Source organism: Ursus maritimus, unplaced genomic scaffold, assembly GCF_017311325.1.
Source record: "Ursus maritimus isolate PB19 unplaced genomic scaffold, ASM1731132v1 scaffold_33, whole genome shotgun sequence".
Lineage (NCBI taxonomy): Eukaryota > Metazoa > Chordata > Mammalia > Carnivora > Ursidae > Ursus > Ursus maritimus.
Window position 1 is genome coordinate 16,751,017 of NW_024425897.1, and position 14,440 is coordinate 16,765,456.

The following is a 14,440-nucleotide window of genomic DNA, read 5'->3' on the forward strand; positions in this document are numbered from 1 at the left end:
CCTAGCTGTCCTGCCTCCTACATCTTAAGTTGTCCAGGGGTCTGCCGGGAGATGAGCCATCTATGTTCCTAGATCTTTGAAATGCAGAAGTAGGAAGGGAGGACCAAAGCCGTGTCGTGGGCATCCTGCAGTGATGTCCACAAAGGTGGGTGCGTGCCAACCGTCCGTGCCCACGTCAGCTCACCTTTGTGCTTGACGATGGGGCAGCCTTCCCACGTGTTGCTGGCGATTCTCCCGAGCAGCAGGTGGGCACCCACAGCTTGCTGGCTCCGCATAGAGTCCTGTGGGTGAACCGTGGAGGTGCTGTACAGACTTGGGACTTTGAGACTAGGGCCATCAGCCTGTCCCTCCTGATGTCATGCCTTTCTCACTTCCCCTACCTTGCCTTTCAGAGGTGTGGACGGCAAGTCCCACAAACCGCTGCCCCTGGGCGTGGAGAATGACCGAGTCTTCAGTGACCTGTGGGGGAAGGGCCATGTGCCCGTCGTCCTCAACAACCCGTATTCAGAGAAGGAGCAGGTAAGTGGGTGGTGCCAGCTTGGCTCCCACATTCCACGGCTCCCTGAACCTTCCCCGGTGTGAAGAGGAGGGGAGGAATGCCAAATGTCAAACCGTGTTGGAATGGAAATGAGCCACCACGGCTGGAGAGCTCAGGGGCACTGAGCCCAGGAGCATGCATCGTGGGATATGGATTTTGGCTTTGCGTTGCTTTGTTCATGATCTTGCCGTTTTTCAAATTTCAATTCTGTTTCCACCAGCAAAGGCACTCACATGCCATTCACATCCCAAATTTAGAAGGTGAAGATACATGGTAAAAAGTTTTCCTCTCTCCCCTCATCCCAGCCACACAGTTTCCCTCCCCAGAGACAAATGATATTTATCGTTTCTATGGTCCTTTTAGCAATACTTTATGCATACACTGACAAATACACACACGCACATTATTTTCACGCAAGTGAGAGCACATTATACACACTGCTTTGCACCTTGCTTTTCACTTCTCAACATATCTTGGTGATTACCCCCAATTCGTAGGTGAAGAGAGTCCTGGTTCTTTTTCACAGCTGTATAATATTCCACTGCATGTCTCTGCCATACTTCCTGAGTCAGTCCTCCATAGTGGACACTCAGGTCATTGCCGGTATTTTGCTATGACATTGCTGTAACGAATGCCATGGCACCAATGCCTCGCTTGGCACATGGGCAGGATTTTCAATAGCACAAATTCCTAGAAGTGGAATTGTTGGCTCAAAGATCATACACATTTGTGACTGGAACAGAAATGGAGAAATGGCTCACCGTAAAGGTTGCCCCAGTCCTACCAGCTAGGCAGGAGAGTGGTGGTGTCCCCACCGCCTCACCAACCTAATGTATTATCAAACTTTTCAGTCTTTGCCAGTTTGCTGAGATGTGTTTTGACAGCTGAGTCAATATTGTTTCTGAACATGGAGAGATTTGGCTAGAGCTCAGCCGTGCCTCGTTCTCACCTGCTTGGGCACCTCACCGACCAGGCCAGTGCAACACTATTAAAGCATATGAATTTGCCGCCCGTCCTCTGCACTGCAGTCAAGTATGGGAGGAATGATGAGTGGGAACTCAGAACATGGAGATGCCCCGGGTACTCGGCAGGTCACCTCCTTCTCTCCACCTGCCTCCAGCCCCGGATGGCAGGGGCAGGTTGCCAGGTTCTGTCTTCTGATGCACCTGAATGGATAGCACCTTTCGCGACCAGTTCACCTGAGCAATGCCCCAAAGCCTCTCTACATAGCCTCCCGTGGGGAGGATGGGACATTCCAGAGCCTCAGTGGGGATTGGTTTCCTTAGCTGCTGATAGCTGGCCAGGAAGATAAGGACGTCAGGGATTCTGCGGTAGGTCAGACCCACGCTCCCCCTGGCTAGTCACTCCCCATCTTGCAGTGACATCTAGGAATTTTTGGAGGAGAAGCACCAATATAGATGTCTTTTATGCTGTCCTCAAAACTCAGGGCCACACTGTGAGCATGAGGGGGCTAATTTCCATTTATGATTAAATGAACAAATCAAGTTAACATTTTTCTTTGTATTTTCTTTCTTAACTGAAGAGAAAGGGGTATTGCCATAATTTAAATCCTCCCAAGACAAAAGAAGAAAGAGACAGCCTCAGGCTAGATCCAGGCTCTGGATGTGCTTTGTTAGGTCTGTACATATTGCCCTAAGGGACAATTTATATTTGTACTTTGAATTTGCTGCCAGTGTTTTGAAATTTTATGTAAATATCATATTCACAGCTTCACTTTAAAAATGGGGACACTCTGACCACGTCAAGCCTATATTCTTATGGGACAATAATCTGCATGGACCGAGTAGCAGCTGTCCCTCTAGACAGAGCATGGGCTTCCCAGTTTGCCACAATCCCCACCACTCCCTATCGTGGCCCTCCCCTTAAGACCACTGTCTGTTGTTACTTTTTATAACATCAGTGCTTCTGATTTTCCTAGGATGAAAGGGAAATATTTTTATACCCATGACTTTATTATAAGTGGCAGGTAGGAAGTAGACCAAGAAGTTTGTATGTTTCAGGAAACATGAGAAAGATTTCATGTTTTATAAACATGAAAAATATTCTTACATGTTTAATATGCAACCAAGTGTTCCATCTTGAAATTAGCCAGCCTGCTTTGGTGATTTACCTTACCTACCTACCTGTCCCCTCCAGAGTTTGTAACTGCTGGTTTGCAGTAACTCCCGAGACCTGACTCACAGAAGCATAGCAGAGGATGCCTTGACCCCCACCTGAGAGACCCTTAAAGTCACTGCTGAATTCTAAGCAACGGCAGGGTGATGGCCATTTCCTTTTATGCTGTCTGCCTCGGTTAGATAGCAATAGCTTAGAGACCATAACCTTGAACTTCAAGCCCAAGGAGTAGGGCTCTCAATATTGGGAATGGGGCTGGAGTGATTAGTAAGACCACTGGCCCTCTTTTCATAGCTTCGTGATGCAATGAGCAGTGTCTTAGGTCAGGCAGGCTGCTCTAATTCCAGAATTCCCTAAACTGGGGGGCTTACAAACAACAGACATTTATGTCTCACTGTTCTGGAGGCTGGAAGTCCAAGATCAAGACACCAGCAATTCAGGGTCTGCTGAGAGCCCACTTCCTGGTTCATGGCAGGGGTCTTCTCACGGGGTCCTCACCTGGCAAAAGGGGCATGTCTCTGGGGTCTCTTTTAGAAGGTGATCTAATCCCCTCCCCAAGGCCCCACCTCCTGATACCCTCACCTTGGGGATTAGGTTTCAACATATGAATTGGGGTGGGGAGGGGGGGTGAGGGAGTCAAACATTCAGTCCATAGCCCTCAGGGAGAGGTGCCCCTTGTCTCAGGGCCCCCTCAAAAATGGCAGTTCCCTTTGCTAGGAGAAGGAGAGAGGGTGCTGGGCAAAGAGGGGAAAACCACATCTTCCTGGGGTGAGTACAGTGTTAGAACTGGGAGCTTCTGGATACGTGACATACAGACCAGCCATGCTGGGGTGTACATTCTCTCCTTTATCATCGACAAATCCTCAGTGTCTTCTGTGAGCCCCAAAACCACCAGTCAGCAAGATCATCCTGCCTCAGTTGTCTGAGACTCAGTTTTCCAAATGCATCTCAGAAATACAGCTGGACGAGGGTAGAGATCCAAGTGCCTGGTTATATTTGAGTCCCGGCCTCAGAGCTAAGGAAGCAGCCCTGTTACCTCCCGCTAGACATCTCCATAGCCACAGTGCCGAGAAATGTTTCTCAGGCTGAGCAAATTAATAGAACACATAATGTTCTTCTTTCCGTCCTAAAAGACCGGCGTATATGCTTAGCCTCTTCTCCCCCTCCTCAAAGCCACTTTACCTAGAGCTCCCAGGATCGGCTTCCTTCCTCCCAGTTGTAACCCACATTCGCTGCTTTTTAAGGCATCTGTGGGGGGTTAGCATTGTTAATAACACAAAGAGAGACCCAGCTACTCCCTGCTTTCCTGAGTCAGGACGAGACAGGAGGAGGTGAAAAAATAGCTGGTTGGCATTTTCCCCAAGGACTGGGCCAAAGGCAACAGAGTCCAAGCGAAGCAGCGTGGATATGGGCTAGACAAGAGAAAGAACTTCCTGATTCAGAAGACTGTCAGCTCCCTGAAAGAATAGCGAGGTCTGCCCATCCTTCTTGATTCTCTCCTTTGTCCATATTCAAGGAAAATCAGCCATAGAAGCACCCTCTCTTCATTCAGTCTCTGGAGTCTGAGATGTTCATCTCTATCTAGTGGTGATTTCTCTTGCTAACGGTCTGATTGAGCAGCAAGTACGACCAGTGACACTCAAGTCCCTCGTCACTAGAACACAGTGCGTGAAGGACTGTAACACTCATCTTTAACCTCCCCTTGCAAACTGTATCTGGCCTGGGCTGGTAGATAGAATAAATCAGTTCATCCATCGCCAAACCTTCACCCAACACCTGCCATGTGCATAGCTCTGGGATGGGAAGCAAAGATCGCCCTCCCTGCCCTTAAGATCTTCACCGATGAATGTGGAGAGACAGGCACGGGTACAATGCGATTAATCCTAAAATACAGAGGGACACAAAACACTGTAGGAACATAAATACCTCCGCAGGTATCAGGAAATGTTTAGCGGAAGAGGTCACATTTGAACTGGGTTTTGAAGATCGTGCAGGAATTTGCCTGGGAGAAAGTAGGAAAAGGTATTACAGTAAGAGGAACCTCTGTCGGATATACGATACACCGCATTTTTTTTTTCTTGCTAAGGATCATTATTGGACCTGTGAGGTTGTCTTTAGTGCTGATGCCCCTGGGACACATACTGAATTTTGACACCATTCTAAAGGCCCTTGACATCCTCTTAAGTGAAAATGCTGTCCTGTGTAAATGACTTGAGAAATTGCTGTTGTAGGTCTGTTCTCCCGCAAAACCACAGAAAAAAAGATTTATTTATTTAGGCTGGCTCAGGCAGTTAAGCACCTGCCTTCGGCTCAGATCATGATGTCATGACACCAGGGTCCTGGGATTGAGTGAGTCGGGCTCCCTGCCTCTTCCTCTAACCCCTCCTCCCTCTGTGTGCTATCTCTCTCAAATGAATAAATAAAATCTTTTTTAAAGAAAGATTTAATTTATTTATTTGAGGGGGGAGGGGCAGATGGAGAGGGAAAGAGAGAATCTTAAGCAGACTCCATGCCCAGTGCATAGCCCAATGCGAGGCTCGATCTCACGACCGAGGTCATGACCCGAGTTGAAATCAAGAGTCTGATGCTTAACCGACTGAGCCACCCAGGTGCCCTTCCGCTTCCCTTCTTATTAGGCAATTATTTCCTCACCTGCCCGATTTGCTTTCCTAAGGGGGAAGGGGTGAATCGTGTCCTGCTTCGGGGCAGAATGTCTATTTTCAGATACTAATTAAGCATCGGTCCAGCCCTTCATCGATGTGCGCGGGAGGGTCGTGGGCCTGGGGGAGGTGGGATTTCCAGCTGAGGCTCCCCGCTCTCATTCAGCCCTCCGCCCCCGTCTGCAGTGTCTTGCTGACACTGGCCATCAGGTGATCAGATAGATGACTCTTAACATCAAAACCCCCCTCCCCACCACTACCACCTCATCCAGAGCCTGGCATTTCCTCACCCCTGGGGACATGGGGCTTGCTGGCTGCTTTCAAAATGTCAAAATCTGTTGAGAAGCTTTTCTGTACCACGAAGTAAGTGTCAGCATCGTCCCGGTGCCTGGAGAGCCCAAATTCTGAGGCGAGTGGAGGGGGCATGCTTGTGGGTCCCCAGCGTTCAGAGGATCGGAGGCGGTCAGGGCGCCTCTCCACCCAGGCACACACCCCAGCGGGCCAGCGGGTGCTGGCTTTGCTGAAAGCCGAAAGCAGGCAGCCAGCCCCAGCCGGGCTGCGTCTCCATGAAGGCAAAGCAGCGACACTCCGTGCCCCTCGGCGACAACCCACGTTAATGATGGCAGGGTAAAAAGAGCAATAATGAGGATTCCCCGCACCCCCTTGTGGGGATGTGGCCATTCGAACCCTCGGACTCCCCACCTCCATCTCTGGGGGCTTCTCTGCTTAGGTCTCGTCCTACTGGTGACCCTGGTCAGACAACAAGTTAGCATCTGCGCCGAGGCCCCGTTTCCTAACAGGCTCGTCCGGTTGTGGGCAGGTGAGGGGTGAAGCGACCGCGTCTATAACAGTAGGAGCTGATACGTGTGCTGAGCCGTGTCGGGCACGGTGCTGAGCACTTCAGGTCCCTGGTCGCAGTGAACCCCCACCCCAACGACGTACTATCGCCCCCATTTTACAGATGACTAAACTGAGGCACAGAGAGTTAGCTGGAGAAAGGTCACATGACTAGTGAGGGGCAGAGCCCCAGAGCCCACTTTTAATTCTTAAAGTCCCGGCACAGAGTAAGTGCTCAGAAAATGTGCATCGTTATTATTATTGTTGTTGGTATTGTTTCATTCGGCTGATTATTATATGGCTCATTTAGATACAGTTTTACGGCTAGTTGTCATATGGCTATGTGAGGCAGGGCAGGAAGCACCATCCCCGTTCTACAGATGACACGCTTGGGGCCTGGAAAGGGACTGTGAGCAGCCACTGAGTCTTGGTGACAGAGCTGCCCTCTCTCCCTCTGTGACTCCGTCGTCATCCTTGTCGATCATGATCGAGGCCGCGTGCGTCTTTCTGCTGCGGGGGGGCCAGGCTGTCCGAGTCCACAGGGGCCAGCAGCCAGGTCTGCAGTGGAAAGGCCCAGCCTTTGCGGGCCTGAGTCCCACGCCCAGCTCTGTTGCCTGTTAGCTGTTAATTTGAAGATAGTTATTTCACCGCTCAGAACCTCTGTGTTCTCCTCGGAAAAATGGGTTACCAGGAGGACTCCGTGAGCCAGGAGATGTGCAATGGCCTAGCCCTGGTCAGGCACCAAATAGGCATTTACTAAACGTTGCTCGTGGTGGGAGGCGATCAGATGCGATCACTGCCCTTGAGAAGTTCACCGTCTGGGCATCGTCTTTTCGTTAAACGGTTGCCTTGACTTCCAGAAAGTTCCACTTCTAAGACGAGCTACAGACATCACTCACTCACACACTCACGCACACACAGCAGTAATCTCACATGGTGATATTTGGGGTTTCGTACTGTCGTATTCAGACGTTCCCTGCAGACCCACCTGGCCGGCTGGCTTTAGCAGATTCACTGGCTCACTGGCTGACATCTCAGGGTGTCTGTTGATTACTCCCTCCCCGGAGCCTCTCTGAACACTTAAGGAAACTCCTGTGTTTTGAGATGAATCTCTGTCTGTGGGAAGGTGCTCCAAATCGCTCCTATAAACTCCTACTAAACTCATGATTGCCCCCAGCTCGGTCGGACCAGCTCTCCCCTGGCTTGCTGCAGCTCACGACCAGAATAAGACATCTAGGTTGGCTTTTCCCAAAAGTACCCCAGTAGCCCCCTCTTTCTCAGGTCACCCAGTGTTCCAAGGATGCCCTCAAATGGGGAGAAAAAGCCTCAACAAAGATACTTTCTGGGAATTGATGTGGAACGGAGTCTCCCTCAGCCCCCAATGGCAGCAGAATCCAAACCTTGCTGGTATTTCTCTTCCTTCCACCTGCTGGTGACCCCCAGGGTCTTTACAGGTCCCTTGGCCATGAGACCAGTCTTCCATGTCCTGCTGCCGCAGGTGGGCAGAGCCAGGGCGGAGCCAGGAAGCGGGGCCTCAATTGGTGGGGGTTTAGGTTCAGCCCTGCAGGAATTTCCACATATTTTGCTCCCTGTTTGTTTTAATAGTGAGTATATTCAAAGCAAGCTGCCCGACTGTTTCCAGTGGGACAATGATGTCTGGTTTAGGAATCAGTGAGACCACTCCACATGCTTATTCGTGGCATCAAACCATACTCGTGCTCTTTCCCAGGTCAAAGTCCTTTTTCTTCCACTCTGTGCAAACTGATACCCCTCCAAACAGAGATTCTCAGAGGTCAATAGGACTTTCATTTTCTGGGAGTGTCAGGAGACCTTAAAAGGTAAAAAGTTCAAAACACGATCACAAGCCCTGTGCATTTTAAATATTTACCTTCAGCAAGTTAATGCTTTTAATAAACACACGCACACAGTACAAATGTAATAGAATGGGGTTAGGCCACAAGATAATTACAGGATTTCTTTTAAAAATCAGTTCATAATGCACACATACATTTTGGTCTGGCAATGGGACCAAGTTCAGAGTTGTCTAATCACATCTGGCTACCTTATAACGTCAATGCAAGTGTAAGCATCTACTCAGCAATGTAACTTAAAGACCCCTTCTCTGCAGAGGCCCTGGTCTGTGGATCCGAACTGTGATGGTCTGACGCTGGAACACCTCCTTCTGTAATTCTCGTCCACAGAAAATAGCCCGTTGAATCGGGGGGAGAGAGAGGAGAGCAGAGAATCCATGATTTCGAGCTTCCTTGGAGTTACTATTAAGAATGAATTGCTTCAGAAATAATGCTTTGAAGACACTACTAGGAAATTGTACTTAAGGTGCTAAACACAGTTGGTTAAGTTTTATAAGTAGCGGTTTTTTCATCACACAGTTGGGTACATACCTGCTGGTTTACGGGTCTGCAGTCCTGGACCCTGGTCCGCCACAGCTCACAACCAGGTTACACCCGCTGCCCCCAGCTGGAGTAGTGCTGCTTGGGGCTGCAGCGGAGGGCCCGGTGTGTGGGTCCGGCCCCTGGGGTGGCTGGCGTGTGCCCCGCTCAGCCCCAGGAGCCTGCCCTCATTTTAGGACCAGCCAAGCGGGGCAGGCCGCTGCAGGCCTAGAGGGGAGAAGCTGTCCCTGGCACAGTAGTCAAAGAGTCAGAAGCTACTTGCCTCGTACAGGTCTCGGCTTTAGCTCCTGGATGATTTCCTAGGCTGTTGTAACAAAGCATTACAGGCTGAGTGGTTTAAACAACAGAAACGTTCTGGAGCCTGGAGATCTGCTGAAATCAAGGTGTTGGCAGGTTGGTTCCTTCTGAGGGCCGTGAGGGAGAGTCCTCTCCAGGGATCTCTCCTTGGCTTGTGGCTGGCGTCCTTGGGTTCACACGGCCTTCTCCCGGTGTGTGTATCTGTCTCGAAATTTCCCCTTTTTATGAGGGCACCAGTCATATTGGACTAGGGCCCACCCAAAAGACCTCATTTTAACTTAATTACCTCACTTAAGACTCCAAATAAGGCCCTATTCTGAGGTGCTGGGGGTTAGGACACCAGCATATGAATTTGGGAGGGACACCGTTCGGCCCATAACGGTTCCTAAAATGTTGTGTCTCCCAGGGGGCCTCCCTCCCTGCTGTCAAGCACTTGTCCCCGTTCCACGGTGAGGCTCCTGACTGTGACAGCCCGTAATTGGGGACAGGCAAGGTGCTTGGCTTCTGTTTCTAGATCTTTCCAATGCTGATGTCTTGTGTCTATCTTCCTGCCTTAAAGCCCCCCCTCCCTCCACCTTCCTGACACTTCTGCTCCTGACTCCCCAACTTCTGCTAGGAGGCTCGCCGGCCTCCCACTCACGAGGAAGCCTCCGAGTCAGTGTTGACTTTGTCCCTTGCCCTCCCACCCTCTCCCACCCCCGGGCTGTCTGTTCTACTTCTGGCACCCCACTCTCCAGCTCCTCCCACCCAACCGCAGCTGCTGCAGCTGTGCTCCACCCTCCCGGCTTCCCACCTGCACTGTGCCAGCAGCCGCCCCCCACCCCTCCACGGGTCTCTCTGCCCTCACCCTCTCCCTCCTGCAACCCTGCAGTCATGTGTCTTAAACCTTAGCTTTGAGAAGCTCCCCCCTCCATCAGGCAGCTTCAGGTGTCCCCCGTTCTCTACAAAACCAAGACAAAAGCCTTTGGCTTAGCATTCCAGGGACTCTGCAGTTTTGAAATGCATTTAGACCTTGTGTTCATCGGCTTGGACTGCCATCACAAAATACCGCAGGCTGGGTGGCTTAGACATAGAAAGTTACTTCTCATAGTTCTGGAGGCCAGCAGTTCGAGGGCAGGACGCCAGCATGGTCTTGTCGGGGGAGGGCTCCCCTCCTGGCGTGGAGACGGCCACCTTCACTGTGTCCTTGCTCTGCCTTTCTGTGTGTGCGTGGAGGGAGAAGAAGAGAGAGAGAGGTTTCTCTTCTTCTTATAAGGCCACCAATCCTATCAGATTAGGTCCTACTCTTATGGCCTCTTTTTTTTTTAAGATTTTATTTATTTATTGAAGAGAGCATGAGAGAGAGAGCGCAAGTAGGGGAAGGAGCAGAGGGAAAGGGAAAAGCAAACTCCCCACTGAGCAGGGAGCCCGAGGTGGGGCTCGATCTCAGGACCCCAGGATCATGACCTGAGCCAAAGGCAGACGCTTCACCGACGGAACCACCCAGGCGCCCCTTCTGTGGCCTCCTTTCATCTAAATTTCTTCCGGAGGTCCTGTCTCCAATAGGTTAGGGCTTTAACGTATGAAGTCCAGAGGGACACAGCTCAGTCCGTGGCAAACCTCAGGTATTTGGTGAGTATGTACTATGTGCTGGACGCTGGTCTGGGGCCGGATATATCTGTATCTAAATATCTTTGGACATCATATACACACAGATCTATAAGACACAGAGACATACACACACGCGGATACATAGACACTCGCAAGTTGCAGGGAGTGAAAAGTGCCTTGAAGAAAAATAAATCGTGATAAGGGAGTGGAGAATTATCAAGGGTAGGGGGCTGTTTTAAAGGACGATCGGGAAAGATCTCTGATGCAGCACTGTTTAAGCAAATGGAGACATAAGAACATAACTTAAGTGTTCAGCCACTGGAAGTCGATTCTTTGGCTCAAGAGTCTACAGATTTTTCTGTAGGGGGAATGGTAGGAGACATTTTTGGCTGTGTGGGCCATACGATCTCGGTCTCCATACGACCCCGCCCTGCTGTTCTATCACGAAAGCCCCCACAGCCAATACAAGAACACCTGAGTGTGGGGCGCCTGGGTGGTTCCGTCGGTGAAGCGTCTGCCTTCGGCTCAGGTCATGACCCTGGGGTCCTGGGATCGAGTCCCACATCAGGCTCCCTGCTCAGTGGGGAGTCTGCTTCTCCCTCTACCCCTCCCCACTGCTCATGATCTCTCTGTCTCTCACTGTCTCTCTCAAATAAATAAATAAAATCTTAAAAAAAAAAAAAAGAACAAATGAGTGTGGCCGTGTGCCAATAAAACTTTATTTAAGGACACTGAAATTTGAACTTCCTATAACTTGTATGTGTCATGAAACATTACTCTTCTCTTGATATTTTTATTCAACGGGCTGAAAATGGAAAAACCATTCTTAGCTCGTGGGCTGTATAGAAGCAGGCAGCAGACCGGGTTTGGCCCACGGGCTGCAGTTTGCAGACCCCTGCACGCAGCTGTACGAGGCTTCCCCCGATTGTGGGATGAGAGTGGGGACCACTGTCGGGCCGAGAACACGAGTCCCCGGTACACAGTAGGTGCTCAATAGGTATTTGTTGAAGGAGACGGAGAAGGAGAAGGCAGAAGGAAACAAGGTGTCAGGGTGCCCGTACAGCTGAATTCCTAGCTCAGGGCTCCGGGCTGATGGGACCTCGCCTTACTATCTCTCCTCGGGCTGCAGGACCATTGCCTTCCATTTCTTCAGGGCCCCTGCAGGCTCCAAAAGCAAAGGGGTGTTGACAGAGCCTTTGAAATGCCCAGAAGTTCAGAGCCTCCTGTCCCCACTTAGGAGCAAACATCCCAGACAGCCCTCCCACAGAGCCCACGGAGATCTAGCCAATGTCTCCTGCCACCTGAAAAGCTTCCACTCACCACCCCCAGACACAAATGCAGAAAAGGGCACGTGTAGCTGCTGTCCAAAGCCCACTTGTGCCCTGTCCCCAGCTTAATAACTCACAAGTGCCCCTAATCTGCATGTTTAACGAGAACATTTCTGTCCCCACTCAGAAAAGTCATTTGCATCCCCCATGCAGGGCCCCTGACTGCTATATTAATCTCCCCATTTGTCCCCTCCTGAGTCATCTAATATTACTGCTGGCTAATTAAAACATCAAAGCCCCAAGTACAGCAGCCCTGCCAGGGGCCTGCTAATGCCTGGTTTCAAGTGTGCAGTTCAACACAGCCCAGGGTGGAGAGGCACGGCTCACGTCCGGGCCCCCAGTTTCTTGGCTCGTGGTGACCATCCCTCACACATCTGGACCCTCAACAGATGGCCTCTTTGATTATGCCTGTTACCTCACTCCCGCCACACCCTGCCAACGGAGGCTGCTGGCTGCCCACCCCCCAGCCGCACCCCACACCTCCTTCCACCTCACGGTGCTCCCCACCCACCTTCCCTCCCACCCCCTCCACGGGTCCCAGGCCTGACCCCAGCACCGGCACTGCATCTGTTACCCTCCCCCCGTCTGGGATTCCAGCAGCTCCCCAGCCTTTAGGGCGTCCCTGTGGATGGTTTGCAAACTGGCTGAGTGATGCTCAGTGTTCAGGGAGGATGCTGGGGCCTTCTAAGAGGGCAAGGTCAGATTTTTTGGTTCTCGTGGCTGCAGGCTGTTGGCACAGTTGGAAGAATTTGTCGCTACCAAGTCTTGCCCAAAGATGTGACTTCCATCACCTGCTTGTCTGCTGGAAGAGACCATAGTGAAGACAGGTCTTACAGAAGCGTGGGGCTGTCTGGCCAGGCCTTCAAAGGAAATGGAGCTGTCTGTACGTGGCTTCACAAGGGGACAGAAGGAAGATAACTCGGAGCTTAGCGGGCGGAAAGTACAAAGGGAAGTGAAGGGAAGAACGCTTCCACATCCTTCTCCTGCTCCTGGCGTGATCATACATAGACTGTGGTCATACTTGTGGCAACGGCAGTACTGATAGGACTAACAGGTGTACTAAGATGACTGTATAGATTAGAGTTCTGTAACCTACTGGTGCGGATTAGAAGCCCTGCAGCCGTATGTGATGGCTAACGTTTAGGAAGGGATTGCATTCACCCAAGGAGAGATGATGTTGACCCGGCTGGGGTGCTGGCCAGTTAGATGGGGAGAACGAGGAGGGGGTGGATCCTAGAGCTATTTAGAAGCTAAATTGGTGGGACCTGGGGACAGATCAGGTGCAGGGGACAAAGAGAACAACATCCAGCATAGCTTCCACCATGGCTTGCCCAGGCGGATGGATGGCGATGCCCAGCACTGAGATGGGAACCACTGGGCTGACTGGATCTGGCCACGACAGGGAGGTGTGGAAGATCATGAGTCATGGCACCTTCCATTTGTTCTCTGCTGTCACTTGCATGGTTCTGGAGGCTATGATACGCCTCTCACCTCAGGACCTTTGCATAAGCTGGTCTTTCTGCCTACAAGACTTTACTCTTCTTTCTATGCCTGATTAACACCTGCTTGTCCTTCAGGTCTCGACTTAGAAGTCAAAAGCTCTGGGTTAGATGCCTCTCCTGTGTGCTTCCACAGTCCTTTATACACCACCAACATCCCATGTTATAGCCCCCATTGCACCGACTATAATGATCATAAACCTATCATCCCTCCGCCCACTCCCACAATGCACTGTGAACTCCATGACGGCAGAGATCACATCTGTCTAGTTTGTCACTCTAGCCCTGGCCCTTGCAACCTTGCTTGGAACATAGGAGATACTCAGTAAACACATGTTGAATGAATAAACGAATGCATGAATTATGCATAATGGCCAAGAGGCAGGAGAGTCCAGCAGTTAAGTTAAAACATGGTTTGAAGGGCAGACTGCCAGGATTTGACCCCTGGCTCCAGTGTACTAGCTGTGTGACCTTGGACAACCTAGTTAACCTCTCTGTGCCTCAGTTTCCTCATCTGTAAAATGGGCATGATAAGATTTTGCTTGGCATGTAGTAAGTGCTTCTTGAATGCCAGTTTTCAGTATTAGCCCTTCAGCATAATCAATGATTTCTTTCCCAGACTCAGCCCACTTAATTGTAATTCATAGCTTCCTCACCCGCCTGAGTTCTTCCAAGCCGATGAGGTGAGGACCCTGCCTGCTGTCTGACTTCATCTCCTTGCAGTAACCACTCCTACACCCCAGCCACACTGGCCTCCTTGCTGATCCTTTGAAGCTTATCCCTACCTCAGGGCCTTTGCACTTGCCTTTCTCCCCTCATCGTCATATATCCTTATCACCAACTGATATTCTATCATTCACGTATGGACTTACTTATGATTTATCTCCACTTCTCTCCCATCAGTGTCCCAGAAGGGCCAGGGCACTCTCTGTCTTGTTCACTACAGTGTCCCCAGTGCCTACCAGTGTCTAGCATACAGTAGGTGCTCAATAAATACCAGTTGAGCGTGTGAATGCCCTGCCACAAGGTCACTGTCCAGTGCTCCATTCTTTGGCATGAGTGTCACTCAACAATGGCTTGTCTTTCTTCTCTCACTCAGCTGACGCGGCAGGGTGTGCCTGTTGCCTCTCCCTTCCAGTTGCTG

At 50.8% G+C, this 14,440-nt stretch overlaps 1 protein-coding gene across 1 annotated transcript in view; it reads left to right on the top strand.

The window, feature by feature from the left end:
* NOS1 (nitric oxide synthase 1) overlaps positions 1-14,440 on the top strand; it is a 78,020-nt gene that overhangs the window by 13,090 nt on the left and 50,490 nt on the right. Inside the window, exon 2 of the mRNA XM_040619415.1 lies at positions 393-519. Within this exon, the coding sequence (XP_040475349.1) occupies positions 393-519 (127 nt within the window). The remainder of the gene's footprint in view (positions 1-392; positions 520-14,440) is intronic.